Source organism: Mizuhopecten yessoensis, unplaced genomic scaffold, assembly GCF_002113885.1.
Source record: "Mizuhopecten yessoensis strain PY_sf001 unplaced genomic scaffold, ASM211388v2 scaffold716335, whole genome shotgun sequence".
Lineage (NCBI taxonomy): Eukaryota > Metazoa > Mollusca > Bivalvia > Pectinida > Pectinidae > Mizuhopecten > Mizuhopecten yessoensis.
The window spans coordinates 149,789-168,804 of NW_018480065.1; the positions used below are offsets into that span (position 1 = coordinate 149,789).

General features: G+C 37.1%; 2 protein-coding genes across 3 annotated transcripts; one reads left to right on the forward strand and one right to left on the reverse strand.

Annotated features, from left to right (window-relative positions):
* Positions 1-400: 400 nt before the first annotated feature.
* On the reverse strand, positions 401-10,927 carry LOC110443257 (E3 ubiquitin-protein ligase RNF8-like). The gene is made up of 7 exons (XM_021487372.1): positions 10,795-10,927; positions 8,457-8,573; positions 7,124-7,780; positions 6,118-6,498; positions 4,784-4,988; positions 2,611-2,958; positions 401-1,922 (listed from the first exon to the last, which is right to left on the reverse strand). The coding sequence occupies exons 1-7, from the start codon at positions 10,882-10,884 to the stop codon at positions 1,882-1,884; spliced, it is 1,839 nt and encodes a 612-aa protein (XP_021343047.1). The 5' UTR covers positions 10,885-10,927; the 3' UTR covers positions 401-1,881.
* A 91-nt stretch (positions 10,928-11,018) lies between these two features.
* LOC110443271 (ubiquitin-like protein FUBI) lies at positions 11,019-15,736 on the forward strand. Of its 2 annotated transcripts, none has more exons than XM_021487394.1 (5): positions 11,019-11,122; positions 12,920-13,000; positions 14,015-14,153; positions 15,128-15,183; positions 15,451-15,736. In XM_021487394.1, exons 2-5 carry the CDS (start codon positions 12,926-12,928, stop codon positions 15,574-15,576), a joined length of 396 nt encoding a protein of 131 aa, XP_021343069.1. In that variant the 5' UTR covers positions 11,019-11,122; positions 12,920-12,925; the 3' UTR covers positions 15,577-15,736. The 2 variants fall into 2 exon arrangements, with proteins under 2 accessions (XP_021343069.1, XP_021343070.1); XM_021487395.1 differs by lacking the exon at positions 11,019-11,122 and adding an exon at positions 11,208-11,276.
* The last annotated feature ends 3,280 nt before the right edge of the window (positions 15,737-19,016 follow it).

A 19,016-nucleotide genomic window follows, 5' to 3' on the forward strand; every position in this document is an offset into this window, starting at 1 on the left:
TGAGAAATAGCGATAACAAACTTTCAATATCAAAATCCAAGATGGCTGCCTGTCGGCCATGTTGTTTATCCGATCAGTCTCAAAAGTTGCCCTGCACAGCTTAGGACCAAGGGGAACCTGTATATAAAATTTGAGAAAGATCCCTCTGGTACTTCTTGAGAAATACCGATAACAAGAATTGTTTATGGACGGACCACGGATGCAGGGTGATTTGAGTTTGGAAGGTCCCGGGTTCGAACCCTGGTCTGGCATTACATTTCTCTGCTCCTATTAAACCTGTACATGTATGTACAGTACGACGAATTTCTCTGAGGCAATATTTTTTACCTTGTGTAACAATATTGAGCAAGTTGCTGTTAATCTATAGTATTAAAGGACAAACAACCAAATACACATAAACTTAATCACAATATTTTTATTGAACAAACACTTATATATTCAGAGAGTAAATGCTGCCACAATTCAGATCATATAGTTTTCTTGCAAACATTTATTCCAAATAGGTAACAGAATTCATCAAAAAGTTCCATTTTCAATCCAACAATAATTTATATTGACTATCTCTAGACAAACAATATGAAAAAAAGGCAATTAATTGAACACCATGGGTATCTAACATTTTCACAATTTTGGCACCCTTGTCATAGAGGCTTATTATCCGATCTTGATTGATTTCTATTCTCCAATAGACCTGTCTATTTATGAGCTATAGTTAATTGATTTCTGTTCTCCAATAGACCTGTCTTTTTATGAGCTATAGGTTCCTGTTTGAATATTCTAGGTATCCTGGGGTGTATGTATTAAAACAAAAATAAATATAAACCTGTAACAACAATGTTTTACCCTAAACAGATAGAAGCCATTAACTCAATCCACCTTTTTACCAGAAAAAAATTAAGGAGAGGTTATCATTTTAATGGACAATACTGTCTGTGTTTTACTTTTGTAGTACCCTACTTAGTCTCACACACAACTAGGATAGTACCATAAACTTTCTCCATGTCCGTCTGTTGTGATCATGGTGTCCTAATAACAAAATGTCTGCCACTCACAAGACAAAGTTGAGATGATGACGGGACCTGTGTATGGTATTAATACATATCAATGTTGGAGGATAGACATTGGTTACTTCCTCTGAACAGAATCCATGACCAAAGACATCCGACCGTCCCACAGGTACTAATCAATGACCAAAGACCTCCGTCTGTCCCGCAGGTACTAATCAATGATCGTAGACATCCGTCTGTCCCACAGGTATTAATCAATGTCCAAAGACATCCGTCTGTCCAACAAGTACTAATCAATGACTGAAGACATCCGTCTGTCCCACTGGTACTAATCAATGACCTAAGACATCCGTCTGTCCCACTGGTACTAATCAATGACCTAAGACATCCGTCTGTCCCACAGGTACTAATCAATGACTGAAGACATCCGTCTGTCCTACTGGTATTAAACAATGATCAAAGATATCCGTCTGTCCCACAGGTATTAAACAATGATCAAAGATATCCGTCTGTCCTACAGGTACTAATCAATGGCAAAAGACATCTGTCTGTCCTACAGGTACTAACCAGTGTCCTACAGGTACTAACCAGTGTCCTACAGGTACTAACCAGTGACCGAAGAAATCCGTCTGTCCTACTGGTATTAAACAATGACCAAAGACATCTGTCTGTCCTACAGGTACTAGTCAATGGCAAAAGACATCTGTCTGTCCTACAGGTACTAATCAATGGCAAAAGACATCCGTCTGTCCCACAGTTACTATCAATGACCGAAGCATCCGTCTGTCCTACAAGTACTAATCAGTGGCCGAAGACTTCCGTCTGTCCCACAGGTACTATCAATGACCGAAGACATCCGTCTGTCCCAAAGGTACTATGAATATGGACAGCCATTTGCCCAATGTCCTCTTGATCCTGTATAAAATAGATGGAAAAAGTTAATTAATGATATGAACCTTAACATATATTATGAACAATATGCCAGATTCAATAAAGTCCTTTTTTTTCAATCCCGTATAACAGGTAAATATTGTTTTCCACCTGGTATGTCAACCCTTCAACATATGTACAGTGGAACTTTGTTGATTCTGGCATGTTGATTCCTGGAAAAAAATATTCCTTAACAAAAGGAAAAGTTATCTCTTCAAAGTTTTCTAGGTCCGTTGTAATATGTGTATATGAAAGCATTCTGAACATTTTTTTTTCATTATGAAATTCGTTTTCAGATTAACTACGCTCCACTGTAGATTTACAACACTTACACAACACCTTCAGGTCAACACTGATATTCTGTACGATATGATCCTAAACTATCCAGGTTTTGTCATTACTAGAAATGTGTTTGTAAGACACAAATGCCCACTCCACACTCAAGAAACAAAGCAAGGTCACAGAGGTCATGGTCAAGGTTACAAACTGAAGAAACACGCTTTATCCATAGATCATAAGCATGAGAAATTGCCTGACCCTGGCTGCAGTGCTTAGACCATAATTTATCTTAACCCAAAACTTAACTGGCCAGACGAACATACAAACAAGGGTAACAATATATGTCACTTTGTGGTGTGGCATAATTATTTTTTTAAATAGTGTATTTATTTACCACATTTGAAACATCTGCCATATCCACCGAAGTAAGCCCCTGAGGCTCCCCCAACAAGGTCAGAGCTGTCATCAGAGTCATCACCATCACCATACGACATATCGCTGGCACTTTCAAAGTGATCGCTATCAGAATCACCACCGCTCGAGACCACACCTCCATCAATAGCATCATCACTATCATCATCACTGGGTATTACAATGGGCGGAGCTTCAGGAAGAGGAGGGTCTGGATTTGCACGGTTTCTACCTCGCCCTCTCCCTCTACCTCGGCCTCGGCCACGCCCCCTCCTCTGCCCATTCCCTGATGTCCCTGGTTTATCCTGTTCTGCCTTTATTTCAGCCTCGGCTATAAACAAATAAGAGTTTGAAATGTATGGATGTAAGTAATTTAACTATTAGTCTTTTTCAAAAGGATTTTGCTTTCCAGATATGGGACTTCATAGAAAATTGTTGAAGAGAGATCAAACCTAGTTCACAAATTCAGAAATAAGACTGAAATATGCTACAAACAAGAGGCCCAGAGGGCCTGTATTGCTCACCTGAATATGTTTAAAATAGTTGGTATGAAGTAAAGATATAGCACTCCATGGTAGGTGCTGTAAGTACATATGAAATTTCAGAAAGATCTATCCAGTACTTGAGATATAGCGAGAAAAAACTTCAAACAGAGCCCCAACCCTATGCCCCTAGGGGGGTAATACCCAGCAATTATACAAAATTGAGACCCCTTGGCCCAAGGATGCTCCAGACTAAATTAGGATAAAATCCCTTAATCCCTAAGGTAGAAGGATTTTATAGGTTTTACCTCTATTTCCCCTATTGGGCCCCGCCTCTCTGCCCTCAGGGGGCCACACCCACCGTTTATACAAAATTGAGTCCCCTTGGCCTAAGGATGCTCTAGACCAAATTTAGTCAAAATCTACTTGGCCTTCAGGACAAGTAGCGTTTTAAAGGAAAAGTTGACGGACGGACGCTGCAGCATGGTATAAGCTCATCATGGTCCTTCGGACCAGGTGAGCTAAAAACAATGGAATCAGACAAAATGCTTATCATTAAGTCTTAAATATAATGTACATCCAATAACCATGTTATGTTTAGTGTGTACATAATCGAAATCCACAGACCTAATGCTGTGTGGGAAATATTGAAACAAGGCAAAATACATCTGTGGATATATTGTCCTTCATCAGACTTATTCGGAAACTCTAGGTATGCAAAATAAATATCTTCATATACTATTCATTTTTAACTTGCCTTTGAGAATTAAGTTAGACTGAAAACCGATATGGTAAGGGACATCATTTAATATCTTGTATATGGAAATGTCATCGAGAGCAAGTGTTAATTGTGATACAGTTAACCGAAGTAGAAGAAAGAGTATCTAAACGCAAGATTAGATATCATTGAATTAAATACAATTCCCATTAACTATCGGGCAAAAAAACCTTACCAGTAAAATTAGAACCTATTTGACCAAAAAAATCATTTGTAAGTCACAACATTATAAGCCAGTTGTGATTCTTGGTAGCCATCTTGAACTATTTCATTGGAAACCCATGATGTTTACCCAGGATCAGGAGACAAATCATATCGTTACAGTCAAACAAAATCACATTACAATCCAATGGTATTCAAGTTGCCGGTATATATCATAATAGGTCAACCAGTCAGAAACCATGGCAGCCATCTTGGATGAGGAATCGGAATTATTCAGCGGTTAAAAAAAATCTGATGTTAATTTAGGGTTATGAGAAAAACATGTCCATTACCTACATTTACATGGTCAATAATTCCTACCTTTGAAAAAGGCCACAAATTCTTACCTTAGCAAGAGGCACCACTTTTCTCTTCAGGAAAGATAAAACATTTTGCCTTTTCTGAGAGGCCACAATTTCCTACCTTTAAGATAAGACCATCAGTTCTACTTCTGACACAGGCTACCTAGTAGTCAGGTTACCAATTCCTACCTTTAAGATAAGATTATCAGTTAAACTGCTGACACAGGCTACCTGGTAGTCAGGTTACCAATTCCTGCCTTTAAGATAAGACCATCAGTTCTACTGCTGACACAGGCTACCTGGTAGTCAGGTTAACAATTCCTACCTTTAAGATAAGACCATCAGTTCTACTGCTGACACAGGCTACCTGGTAGTCAGGTTACTAATTCCTACCTTTGCGAGCAGCCACCAACTCATCACGTTGACGTTTTAAGTCGTCACTGAGATGTTCCACCATTTTGTCTATATAGCTGTCCAACACAATGGAACGCAAGCTAGATGTGATTGGTGCCCGACAGTTCGGACATTCTTTCTTCACCTTCATCCACTCTGCTATACAGTAAGTACAGAACGCATGGGAACAGTTCAAAGAGGTGGCCTGTAGGTAAAGATAACAAATAGTAGAGGCTTTTAGTTATTATACCATCATTAACTTTCCATCTTTGCTGATGGTTCAAGACAAATTGGGAACTAGTGTTCAAACTTAACAGTAGACCCAATCACCATGAAAAACACTCAGGGTATGTTAATCATTTAGGTCTATGTTAATCATTTAGGTGGTCTATGTTTATCATTTACTTCATAGGCAAAGTGATCTATGATGTTATTTCCTATGATATGATGCATACAATTCACTAAATATAGTAGTGAGAGAAAAGTCTTGTGAAATTCCTTGTCTTCCTTTACTATAACACATTAGTTTTTAATTCCATGTTATTGAATAATTAAGTATTAATGATAAAGTAACATTTTCTTGGTCAAAGTCTGGTCTATCAAATTTTCAGTAGGTCTATAAGAAATTAACATCTCATAGAGTAAAACCTATTGTCTATGGTGTTTAAATCCTAAAGTGTGTTACTGGAAATAATTATCAATTCACAGTCAAACTTGACATTCTATCACTATATAAAACATCACACGGTTAGTCTAATATGATACATATGACACATAACCTGGAACAGTTAAAAGGATGAACAAAGCAAGCTATCAGTACTGTCCAACAACTACTAGTTGGATAAAAACAGGAACGATTACCAACACATGTTGATGAAGATGACAGCATACCAACACAAATGCTAAAGAGAGTCTTCAAAAGTACCATACAAAACATAAAGTATTTAATAAACACAAAAATAACATATTTTGTCTGCATATCATAAATGATCTCCTTTACATCATAATAGAAAAGGATTTCTCCCCCAGGACGGACGCTGCACCTGGGCATAAGCTTGCTTGGCCCTTCCATTATAGCAGATCATGAAAGATAACTCTTATTCCATTGGAAATTATGAAATTAACATTTGCATTTCATGAAATTACCAGAAGTTTGTATTTGATGTGGGAGAAAAAATAACCATCCCCCACTTGACAAAGCCTCTGGCAAGACATTGAAGAATCTTACCCCTTGGGTTCAGATTTTTCTGTCTTGCCCCCAAGGTGGGGAAAGATTACCTTTATCTTCAGTATGATCTATCAAAGGAGATGATTGAGAAATAGTAAGTCCTTACCTGTACAAACAGTTCATTACAGATACTACACTGTAACTCTGTCTCCATGAGATCGGCAAAGTTTGTCAGAATGTCTTCCCTAGCATGTAACATGGCTTCCTTCTGTTGATCCTTTTCTGCCTTCGTGTCGTTCAGTTGACTTTCCAGCATCCGCTGCTCAGCTTCCTTTTTATTTATGATACCATCCAGCTTTTCTTTTTGTTGGACAAGTTCTTGTTGTAGCTGCCGATCTTTTTCTTCTATTGTCAACTTAAGATTTTCTTCTATTTTCCGCTTTTCTGCTAGCAGACGGTCTTTCTCAGATTGAAGTTGTTCCAGCATTTGTGCCTCTCTATTGAGTAATTGGTTTTCAAGTTCTTCTTTCATTTTCTCTTCTTCCTCCTGAAAGTGCCGATGTTTTGAAATAAATATTTAAATAAATGATAGTTCTACATACAAACATGTACAATGACATTCATCCCAACAATATTTTGTAAGCATTGTTTATCAATCATAAAGACAGGTGTAAGCTTAATATTGACGCTGCACCTGCCCACTTCTAATATACCCAAGTAATTAGTTTTCGTATATGTATTAAGTGGTCTAATTCTAGTATTTTTTTCCCATGGCAAAGTTGAACTATTTCCCCTTTATTTAATTTTCACAAAATCTTGAGAATTCTCCAAAGTTGTGAGAGAAAAAAAATCAATTAAGTGGGGATGAGTCATGCATTGATTTCCTTCAAAACAAATAGTTTAACTTTCAAGCTTTAATGACAAATTTTCTGATTATCATGTATCTGTTATCTTTGCCTCATTTTCCAATTTCGTGAACAGATCACAAAATTTTACCACTTTAAGTACAGGCTCCTGTGGAGACTCGACGAAGCTATAGAAATAACAAAGGGTAGATCAGCTCAGACACATGGAAGAATTGCTGATATGAATTCTAGATCAAGTGAGCATGTAAGCATACAGTATCAACCAATAACTGATAAAGTAAAATGAATACATGGACATTAAGTTACCTTTTTCTTTGTCAATGCAACTTCCATTTCTTCCTCTTTCTTTTTTAACATCGTATTTAACTCCTTTGCCTGGTGTTCTCTTCTTCTCTTTTCTTCTTCAAGTTCATTCTTTATCTCATTCTGTGCTGCTTCTTTCTCTTGTAGCATTTTTTGCATCTCTGCCATCTTTGCCTCGTACTCCTTTAATTTTGAATAAGATTCCATTTCCTGTTGTTTAACTTTTTCTTTGTAATCTTGAAATGGTGACCAGTCTTTGTCAGGGTTCACTCTGTTGTTTTTCCTAGGTGTGTCCTTGTTGTCTGCCTCTTCGTCAGAACATCCGAGATCAGGTTGGGAACTCGACACTCGTGAATCACTTTCTGGTTTTTCTGTTGGACCCTTTTTAAGAATTGATTTCACTGGCTTGGCGTCACAGTCTAGTTTTATTCTCTTCATTGGATATTTTTCAACACAATTCTCTACTTGCTTTTCTGAATTATCCTGAGAAGAGTTCTGTCGAACACGCTTCACTTTGAGATTTTTATGGAATTTGAATATAAACTCTGCCTTTTCCTGTGGTGTTTTTGCAATGCCAAGCTGTACAATGTCTCCCTCCTCAAGTGTACATGGTTGGTTGGCCACCAGCCGTACATCATTAATAAACACCCCATTTAGGCTCTGTCAAAAAGACAATCAACGACATCATTAGATTGATATTCTACTAATAGAAAAAAAACTTTTTTTCCCCGCCGATATATATATATAGGATTCCAGGTGAAAACATATGCAGCTTGCAATTAGCATGAGTCCATTGAAAAGGCCTAAATAGATATACACTGCCTTCACTTTATTTTAAATTTTGACTACTTCACTTGTATTCCGTCTTTTCGTATTGCAGAGTTATCTTCTCTTGTGAGCAGGTATTGATTGTTACGTCACTTGTTTGTGAGAGTAACGTCATCAATTTTTGAGAAAACGACGTAAATTTCTCACACAAACCAATGACGTTACAATCAATACCTGCTCACAAGAAAAGATAACTCAGAAGATAAGACGAAATAGTATAGATGTAGAAGCACTTCCTGTATTTTCCTTATATAACTTATGCAAAGCTTTCCTCCTTAGCAGAATCACATTTGGATCATACAATTTAACATGAGGTCAAACAAACAAATGACAACAGCTCACTCAAGCCCAGGTGAACTAAAAAAACAAAACTTTTGCAGTATGTATTAATATAAATGACAGATTCAATAGCAAACATGATTGACAATATCTTGTGTTCTGTAACTGGACACATCTAATAACCTCCACATCATACAAATGGTATTATAGCCCACTACTGCCTTTCTACCTTATTGTCCTTGATGGTCCAGGTCCCAGATTCAGACTTCTGTAGTGTTGCATGGCAGCGCGAGATCATGTTGGACAAAAGACATACTGTAACGTCTGGAGACCTGCCAATCGTTACCTAGAATTGAAAACATTACAAAATGAACATAAATGTACAATGTATTACAGTGAAGTCCTATCCAACATGTTGGTCAGAGGCTTAAATGTCACACCACAGGCTAGACATTGTGGTCAGAACAAAACAGGTCTGCAGGTTAAAGCTTATAGAATATCAGTTTTTTAACAATATTAATGAAATGTCATTTCCTATATGTCCATGTGATGTTAAAATTTTGATCGGTCTCCTTTTTATATCAGAATTCTGAAGTATGCAATCAGGATTGAAACCATCCCATTTCTGATGTACAGTTCCTCAGGCAAAGTCCTAGTTTCCAGAAACGAAGATGTGCCATTTAAACAGACATGTAGTGGAACTATACTGGGTAACCAGGGTTGATTTCTAGCAACCAGGTAGCTCAGTTGGTTAGAGCTTCTGCCTAAGAGTCAGAGGTGCCGATTTCAATTCCCTGTCTATAGTCATGAATTTTCCCCTCTTGTCATAGGGGTGCCGACCCTTGTTTCAAGTTCTAGGTGTATGCTTGGCAAGAGGATATATATATAAACCTGGGTTGTAAGTAATATTGTTTTCAGTAGTGAAGACTTGTGGGGGAAAAAAAAGAGATATATATTGAAACTGGACTGGTTTGATTGCTGATGATGTGGTAGCTCTGCTAGTTAAGCATCCATCCAGAGAGTCTGAGGGTCCAGGTTACACATCCTAGTATATGTTTACTTCTCCTGTTACACTACTTAATTGCAACTGTCTTACTGATTGTAATTCTGTTCCATGAAAAGAACCATCAGTATGTTTTGTTAAAAAATAATATCTCGTACGATGTGCATTATTAAATAGACATTCCTAATGAGTGAAGTTTTGTTATCATGTTTATCTCGCTCAATTTAAATATTTAGAAACATTATAATGATCAACCATCACGAGTTTGGGGACCTTTTCTGCCACAACGTTCAGATATTATCTCTAGAAAACCATACAGGTTTCTCTTGGGAATACAATTTCTATGTACTATGAGGTCGCAATGGAAGATGACACCACAAAGCATTGTTAGTTTTTGATACTTGCAGACATAATTAAATGTTTGAATGATGAAATAATGCACAGATGGTTTACCATTAGTTGATGAATGTCTGATACACACGTATGTTCATGTGTGCTGTGAGTGCGACTCATATCAATATACACAGATTTTATTCTGACTTTAGGAATGTTTACATTTCCTCTGCTATCAGCTGTGTTATATAAATAAAGGTTGGTTGATATTATTGGTAGTAATATTATTTATGATTATTTTTGCAAGTCCATTGCTGATAATGTCACAGCTCTGTTATTATAAGTTCATAAATTAACAGTTATCTGTACATTGCATTATGTTTCAGGTATAAACAAGTTAGTGATTCTTATTTAATGTAGATATAATATGTTCTTATATATGTTAAATGAGTGCTAGTTTCTTGCTAAATCAAATTATTGTGGCCTCAATATAGGTTCCCTGTGGTTAAAGAGAATGGTTGGTTCTTCCAATGGTGACAAGGCTTGATTCAAATGCTCGCAGTTTGTGACATTACAAACCCTGTTGGCAGACTGTTCCATATGTCCACAGTTCGGTGGAGGAAGGAACACGGTTCAATTGATAAATTGAATTGTGCCCCTGTTGATGAAGTAAACTTGAGTCTTGAAATGACAAATGTAAATAACGATTGTTTATATCCATATAGCATATGTGTATTAGACATTTGTAGGGAAAACGATGGAATTTCAGAGCAGTGGGCCATTTTTAGTAGTTTTTGGTCAATTTCAAAATTAAGAGGGGCCATTCTTTGTAAAGTTAAAAGTAAATTGGAACATGGAAGGGGTCCATTTCAGTTTTAGGGGTCAATGGCCCCCTAAAATTACCCCTACATTTGAAACCTATGATAGTGCCACTGAGAAACGCAACATTTTGGATATTTGCTTCTTTGCAGTTTTTGTTTTCATTCAAGATAGTTTCTTATAAGCGGGATTTTTTGGTTTCAGTAAAAAGGGATATTCCATCAAACGAGTCACAATCGCTTATATATAAGGGATGAAGCACAGGGACACGGTTCAATTGATAAATTGAACCGTGCCCCTGTCGATGAAGTGAACTTGGGTCTTGAAATGACAAATGTAAACAACGAGTGTTTATATTCAAATCTTTGAAAATGCACAAACACGAGTGCTTGTTAACTTTCTCAACGTTTACCTCGTTCTTATCAGAGAACGATATCAGTCTATGTTTCTTGACATTGTCTCCCAACCGATGTAAACAAGTTTGGCCTAAAATATCTGCCATTCTGTTATTTCGACCGCGCAATGAAACTTGGTGCCTTGTGAAGAACGTCATCAAAATTGTGAAATCATTTGGGATGTTTTGGAAGTTTTCTTTGACCGACGATATGTTATGGATAGATCTAGAGGTGTAACAAATGAGTATTTAAGCGCCAATATAACCAAACGTTTCGAAGATCTATTATGAGCATGCGCAGCAGCTTTCTTTTTCCTCGCTGCCATTTTAGATTGCACAAGCACGTGTAAGTTATCAGATACTTTGTCGCGCTATTTCACATTGTTATGATATCATAAGATTTTCTATATATAATAAAGTGTCCATGTAAGTTGTACAGTCTTTGCAGTTAATAATATATCTGTATTGTTGGCATCATCGTTCATTAGAAGCTCGATAAGGTAGGTCTACTCACTACTGACTGCGACTTTTTAGCTTGCTGTCATATATAGACGATCCAAGTGAAACCGCGATGGTTTTTACATTCATTGACGCGATAAATGTAGATAATAAATGTCTTCAATACGGAGGAGTGGTCTGCGCTGTTAAAACATTATAATGAAAATACATTTCTGTGTGATCATGATTATTTAAATGTCGAGAGAATATTTAAGTGTCTGGACATTTAATACGATAAATAATGGACGCAGACTGTAAGCCTCTGTGTCCATATCAGTTGATATTACAATATTTACAGTATGATATACTTTTGGTGTACAATTAACATGTCCTTTATCATATATATACAATTAAGTTAATTATTTGTTGGTATTTTCCCATAAAACTAGACTTAGTTTCATTTTATGAATATGCTCAGAATATGTGAATACTCGGAGTGTAGTATTCGTTATACTATTAAGTAGAGAAGAAGATACATCTATACAAGCCCCGGCTTACCATTGATGTCAACTGAGCGAAAGTATACCGTTATACGCACAGGCTTCATATGTGATAGTCTCTAATCGTTTTATCTACTGTTAGTTATAGTCCAAAATGACTATGCCTACACTCGCGTGTCCCGGTTGAACCGGTACGTGTGGCAGAGAAATATTCCAATGAACGCACTTAGACCGTTCTATAAGCAGAGCTAAAAATGCAGTTTCGGAAATAAAAAACAATGTATCAAAAATAGTATGCCCTTCTTTCATGCGTCCACTGAATTACATAACGTATCTTAAAAACTACATGTGGCTTGACATTGTTTAAGAAAGAAATGGCGCAAACTAGCAATAGTCAGCATTTTAGTTTCGGTCAGGTACGTCTAGACCTCTCGATTTACACATGCCAAATTTTCCTGAGGTCAGTCTCGGTCCAGATCTGTGCCTGTCGTTTTCTTTACAGGTTCAACCATTTCAACCGGATATGCAAATGTACCCTTAATCTCTTTATTTTTTTATGCAGTGGATAAAAAATGTCCCATTAGAAAAGTTTTAATATTATTGAAAACATTCTATTATACATGACTTCAGTTTCCAGAAAAAAAATCACACATGACCTTTGAAAGAATTAACCATTAGCATTTTTTCACTACCTCTTGGCCAGAGTTTCTTCTGGCCCTAACACCAGACTTAGTCATTTTGACATAAAACCGGTAGATGTCTGCCGACTCTGACCAGAAGGCACTGCTATATGAAAACATGGAATTCTCTGACACCGTGAGATGTGGTCCGGATATCTTCTAAACAAGAATAATATATTCCTTTTTGGGTCCGGATCAGTACGATTTGTTGATAAGTCACCCCATGACCTTTGACCATTTTGAACAATTGAAAATGAGGACTCTACCCACAGAATTTAGCAGCTGTTGGTGATTAAAAGAAATTTGGATCAATAAATGATCTATTTAGCAATTTATGTGAGGTATATGTGTTGTGTCATAGTAGATTTTTGTTGCCGGTAAACTCTGGCTAGTGTGTGGCCAAGGCACTTTTATTTTATGGCGATCAAAATGAGGAATTAAGTGTATTATCATAATCACTCAATGAGTCATTTATCTATCTTTAACAAACATATCCTTAACTTTTTCTTTCTTTACTTACTCCAGGTAAAAATGCAGTTGTTCGTACGCGGAACCAAGACGCACACCTTGCAAATTGCAGGTGAAGAAACCGTGCAGGATGTCAAGGTAAATTGCTAAAACTTACAATTATTCATCCTTGCTAGCTAAGTGTTAGCTTCGTATACGCTCCACTTACCCTTGGCGGATATAGCCGTGTTTACTGAGCCTTCAAATTTTCTTGCAGTGCCAATCGCTCGCATCCAATGAAATCGCGTCTTACATATAGCGCTGTTGACGAAGGAAAACAGTAATGGTGACGGCCTCAAAAAATTAGGCGCACAATCTTTTGGGAAACTTTTGGAGTGTTAAATCAGTTGGTGGAAATCTTTGACTACGTGCCACATACAAATGATGACCTGGGAAAATATGTGTGCTGCCTTTGGATTGTTTCCATTTTGCTCTGTCATTTATACTCCGCCTCGACATACACATGCTTATGTCAACACGCCGATGGAGTGTGTATGTTACGGTCATTCTGATTGGTTAAAAGTTTATTGGGAGAAGAACGATAACTCTGTATATCCACTAGGTGGCAGTAGAGGGAATTATGAAAACACAGATTAGGTTTACATAAGTATCAACTAACTACCTTAACATGAGACTGTGAAGCATGATTATAACAGAACAGTATTCAGACGGCTATATCTGGGTAAGTGGAGTGTATACAAAGCGAACACTTGGCCAGCGAATATGACAATTATAAGATAAGGCATATTTTATTTACCAGAATGGTAATGCTATGGGCAGAATAGTTAACACTGGCTATCCATGCAAGACCACACCATACCAAACCCAGATTGAGAATAAAATGGACTGAGGTGGGAGCTACATGTAGTGTAACATTGACGTTAATAAATGAAATGTTGTTGGGAGTGCAGTCCATCACACAGTTGTTCCATATCTAAGTCATATCATGGCCTTCCCAATTTTAATTGTTGTACAATGTTTTGCTATAAAGAATGTGTCATTATTTCAACAAAAAAGCAAAGATTTCTCTGAAACTATGGGTAGATCAAGTCAAATATGTACATCTCTTTCAAAACTTGATATGCTCTAAAAGCAAGTTGTATGTATTTTCAGACATTTCTCAATGGCACCGAAGGATTCCCATGCGAGGAGCAAGTCATCCTGTATGCTGGCAAGCCTCTAAGTGACAATGTCAAACTTATCAGCTTTGATGACCTCGCCACCTTGGATTGTGATGTCCGTATGCTTGGAGGTCAGTTTAACAAAATAGTTAGCATCAAGTGCTTTGTTTCTTCTCAACCATTTGGAGAAACATTTACACGCGATGCAAAAATTCCCACGTGATTCATTTCTGATGTTATTTTATTTATTGGTCCGATACTAAAGTTTAACTTTGGACAGCCATTACTTGCATGTAAAATAATCAGGGGTGTACAATTTCATATTTAAAAGGAATAACCTAAAGGTAGATTAAAAATATTCTCCTAGCCAGACTTATCTTTTTGTCATCAGTCCTGTCATAAAATCTAGCCATGGTAGGTAGCTTGGAGCTAGTGAAATTGTACACCTCGGATCAATGGTGAAATGTATATTGCAACACTAAGTGAAGTGGGTTTGAAAAGTTTTTTTCATTATTAATCTTTCAGTTATTTATTTTCTTTGGCTGAAGCTTATGTTGAACTGTGATACGTCTTTATTCAAGCTACAGGAAAAAAATATCCATTGAAGTCTATTTGTGAGGCAAGGAAATAGGCAGTTTTTGTGTTGCTCATAAAGCGAAGGCAACATATAAGGATTACGATGTTGTCATCATTGTCTTTATAGTTTCTTTGCAATAACCTTTGAAGGATTTTTTTGTGAAACTTCCTACACATACTGATTATATCAATAACCCGCTCAAGTTTGATTTTATAGACAAAAGTCATAAAATGAACATGGCTGTTAGCAGCCATATTAGATTGTGTGAAAAGTCACAGTTTCCATCTAATATTCCTTGGAGGAATATTTCCTTTTTCATTAAACTTTGAATATATGCCTAAAATATCAACCTGCTCAAGCTTGATTTTGTGAAACTGGGTCAATTAATGATATTCCTTGTGTAAAATATGGATTGAAAAGATGGGATCCATCTTAATTCATAAGAAGTTAACAAGCTTTCATCCGATGGTTTTAATGTATTGATGATATGGGAAAAGGTTTTTGATGTCATTAATTTTGTTTTTTCAGGTAAAGTCCACGGCTCTCTGGCTCGTGCTGGTAAAGTAAAGGGACAGACACCAAAGGTTTGTTACACAGAATTATACTTGCCATTCTTCAGATTACTCATTGCTTTCCCATCATACACAATTTTATATACCGATATATGCATTCAAGATGAACTGATTCAGTGTTTTTGTTGACAATATCTCCAAAATATGAAGAACCCTAAATATTCAGGAATGAACTATTGTATTCCTGTCTGTTATCAGGATTAATGCATGATGAGGACACACAAATAAACAAAGTTGGCTACAAACATCGACTCATTGTTGTCCTTGCTTGTTTTACAGGTAGACAAACAGGAGAAGAAGAAGGCCAAGACCGGCCGTGCCAAGAGGAGGATGCAGTACAACAGAAGGTTTGGAGTAACCGTTGCCACATTCGGCCGCAGGAAGGGACCCAACGCTAACTCCTAATTTATATGTCTTGACATTGAGTGGAGTCTAGTTCTATGTGCAGGATAGGGCTTGAGGAAGCAAAACTTTTTGTGAGGACATTGTGTCAACATATATCCAGCAATTACTTTGAACCACTAAACCTTGTATTTCTGTAAATAAAACTAGATTCTAAAAATAATTGAGATTTGTTCTTCATTAGCTTATATTACCAGTCTCACTAAACAGGGTTTTCTGAAGATGCATTAGGCCTAGAGTTATGACTTTAGGCCTGTAGCTTGCTGGGATGTATGACTATCAAGTTTGTTAATATAATGACATTGATCCTCTTTCAAGGTCAACATGTTACTTGGAAGGTAGTGAAAAGATTCATGTAGCACAACCAATAAGTGTTGTTTTTATGACATTTCAATGACGAGTACGGTTTGTACTCCGTCGCCTTTATTAGACAAATGAAGCATATATACACAAATGTGTAAAATATGTACGAGTTGTCCATGCAAATTGATGTCGATTCGGCTATGCTGTATGTACAATTAGTAGTTACAGCGTAGCCGAATCGACATCAATTTGCATGGATAACTTGTACATGTTTTACAACTATGTGTACATACGCTTCACTGAACATTTGTCTGATGTAGGTGACTGAGCACATACTGTACTAGTCGTTGAAACATCGCATATAAACCATTGGTTGTGCTACCTGAATCATTTCACAATCCATACTTAGCAACCTGAAGAAAATGTTATGAAAAAAAATGTTAAATACTTTTAACTGCTTCATTAGACCAATGATGTGAAGTAATGGAATCTTGGTGGGAGGAAGTGCTTAAAGTATATTCAAATGAATAACTGGCTCAAAGGTCACGTGTGAAAACATTGCATTAAAAAATGTAAAAGTTCCGGCCGAAAAACTTCAATGTGTGAAGTCTATACTGATGATATTCGGCATATTACTTGATAGAAATAAGTACACAGTGTGTCATGTCCTCAATGTGTGGGCTGGTTATTGTTGTGAGCCTAGCCTGTGGCAAACTACACCTGGGTGACTAAGTTTGTCTCATGTCCATCCACCACATATACTTTTTTAAGTCGCACTCTTGAATACATGAATATTTTTTGAAGGATACCTGATGGTATGTCGTAAGGCAATTCTTTGGTCCAATTATCAAAAGGCACACCAATGGGTCAAATGTAAAGTCATTGTAATGCTTGTCTTGCTCATAGTTTGATAGTTCCTGAACAGTTCATTTTACAAAACTTCATAGTATATATACAAGAGGGCCTGTATAGCTCACCTGGATATCTAAGCAATCATGGCAAAATATTCTCCAAATAAGATCCTAGGGATAGGGCCAGACCTAAAGGCCAATTTTTGTAGCATGTATGGTTATGGGGTGGAGACCTGAACTGTTTCCAAGTTGTGACTCGGAAACTAGGTCCCTAGGGTTGTGGCCAGACCCCAGGGTCAATTCTAATAGACTGCATTTCTTCTTTTTATGGGGTGGGGATCTCAACTGTTTCAAAGTCTGTCCATTTGTACAGTTGTTAATCCCCACCACCTAGGGATGCTCTTCCAACAAAATATAGTTGATATCCATCGCTTTGTTCTAGAAAAGAAGTCGCTTAAAGCAATATAGCCAAATTACCCTTTTTGGTCCTGCCTCTCAGCCCCCTGGGGTGTCAACCCCACCATTTGTACAATTTTGTATACCCACTACCTAGGGATGCTTCCAGTCAAATATAGTTGATATCTATCTTTTAGTTCCAGAGAAGAATTTGCCCTGGGGGGTCAGCCCCTCCATTTGTACAATTTTAAATCCCCACCTCCCATGAATGCTTCCAACCAAATATGATTCATATCCAGTGTATACCCGTAGTTCTAGAGAAGAAGTCGTTTATAACAAATGTTTAAACCTTTTAATATGTTCTTATGAATCAAACACTGATATTATGCCTGTAGTGTGAGATTAATACCAGGTGAGCGATTCAGGCCCGTTGGGCCTGCCTCTTGTTTACGTGGTGGGGGGAAACCACCGTGCCATCGGAGGGATAACAACTAACCCTATCGGCCATCACTATCTTTTTCTGCCACTGCTGGGGATCAAACTGAAATTCTTGAGAGAGTGAGTGATCTGAAGCTCATGCTTGATTGTACACAGTAGTAATGACTGTACGCGTTAGCGATCACGACTACCAAGGCACCCATGTATTGATTTGCATTTCTTCAATAATCTTCAAACTTTATTTTACAACAGTTATGAAACAAGATATATCAACTTCTATAAATCAATATTGATAGTGTTTATGGTAGAATGCATGCCTTGCAGGGTATCTTAATGCAAGAGGAAACAAGTTCTTGCAGAAAGTGTAAGTAGTTAGGCAGGTGACAATAGCTTGTAGTGTCCTGTTTGGGAATTAAACGAAAGTTGTCTTGGTGAAAGACAAGTGTACTATCCACTGCACAACTTGACCATTCTTCAGTACTTTATTTTTGTAAGTCTAAAAAGCAACCTGATCAAAGCTTTAGCACTAACATTACATAGTTTAGCAGCCAAAGTCATGTCCTTCAAAATAAAATATTTTGCTGTGTAATGCATGTCAAACCATTTCAACTGTCAGAAGTGTGAGGCTGATAAGTTGTAATGATAACACAACTAGAACACTGACAGGTCAGTAAGGGACCCGTCTAGTGGCAAAATATCCCCTATATACATGTAGCTGAGTTTGACGTCTGACATTTGGACTTAAAAAGAATCGCAAGGAAGCAAAATATACCTATTACATGTACTGTGATGCGAGTTTTGTTTCCTTCAACCTTCTTATTTGCTGGGCTTACACAAATGTAAACACCGATGCAATACTCTTTTATTAGCTTTGATTTGTTTTATTTCACCTTAAATACCTCCATCAATAGCCAGGGTCAAAGTCTAGAGATCCACTTTGTCTTTGACCTTTGGGCCCAAATGATCTGGACTTTTAACCTAGTGATCTTGATCTTTGGTCAGTTGACTTATTCTTTACAACCAACTTCGGTTCATAATATCATAAAATGTTCATCAGTTAAAAAATACAAAATTTGACCTTGACCTTGAACCTTTGGACCCCGTAAGGTGGACCTTAGGTCAGTTGACTCCATGTTAATTTCTGAACAACTTTGCTTCATGATAACATAAAAAAATGTTCATCAGTAAAAAGATACAACATTTGACCTTTGACCCAGTGACTTTGACCTTTGGTCAGTTGATACCTTGTTTGATTATGTCCAAATTTGCTTCATAATGTCAAAATAATAGTCAGTTGATACCTTGTTTGATTGTGTCCAACTTTGCTTCATAATGTCGAAACAAAATGTTAAGCAGTTAAAATATACAAAATCTGACCCTGACCTTTAATCCGATGACATTGCTCCCAAGTGTCATAACAAAATGCCACCAGTGAAAAGATACTAAATTTGACCT

What these genes read in the sequence shown, in the direction of transcription:
- LOC110443257 (XM_021487372.1), bottom strand. Translation starts at nt 10,884, where the DNA reads ATGGCAGATATTTTAGGCCAAACTTGTTTACATCGGTTGGGAGACAAT. An exon ending in CGTTCTCTGATAAGAACGAG is followed by an intron (nt 8,574 to 10,794) that starts GTAAACGTTGAG and finishes TTTCAATTCTAG; the next exon opens with GTAACGATTGGCAGGTCTCC. An exon ending in GGACCATCAAGGACAATAAG is followed by an intron (nt 7,781 to 8,456) that starts GTAGAAAGGCAG and finishes TCTTTTTGACAG; the next exon opens with AGCCTAAATGGGGTGTTTAT.
- LOC110443271 (XM_021487394.1), top strand. Translation starts at nt 12,926, where the DNA reads ATGCAGTTGTTCGTACGCGGAACCAAGACGCACACCTTGCAAATTGCA. An exon ending in AAACCGTGCAGGATGTCAAG is followed by an intron (nt 13,001 to 14,014) that starts GTAAATTGCTAA and finishes ATGTATTTTCAG; the next exon opens with ACATTTCTCAATGGCACCGA. An exon ending in TAAAGGGACAGACACCAAAG is followed by an intron (nt 15,184 to 15,450) that starts GTTTGTTACACA and finishes CTTGTTTTACAG; the next exon opens with GTAGACAAACAGGAGAAGAA.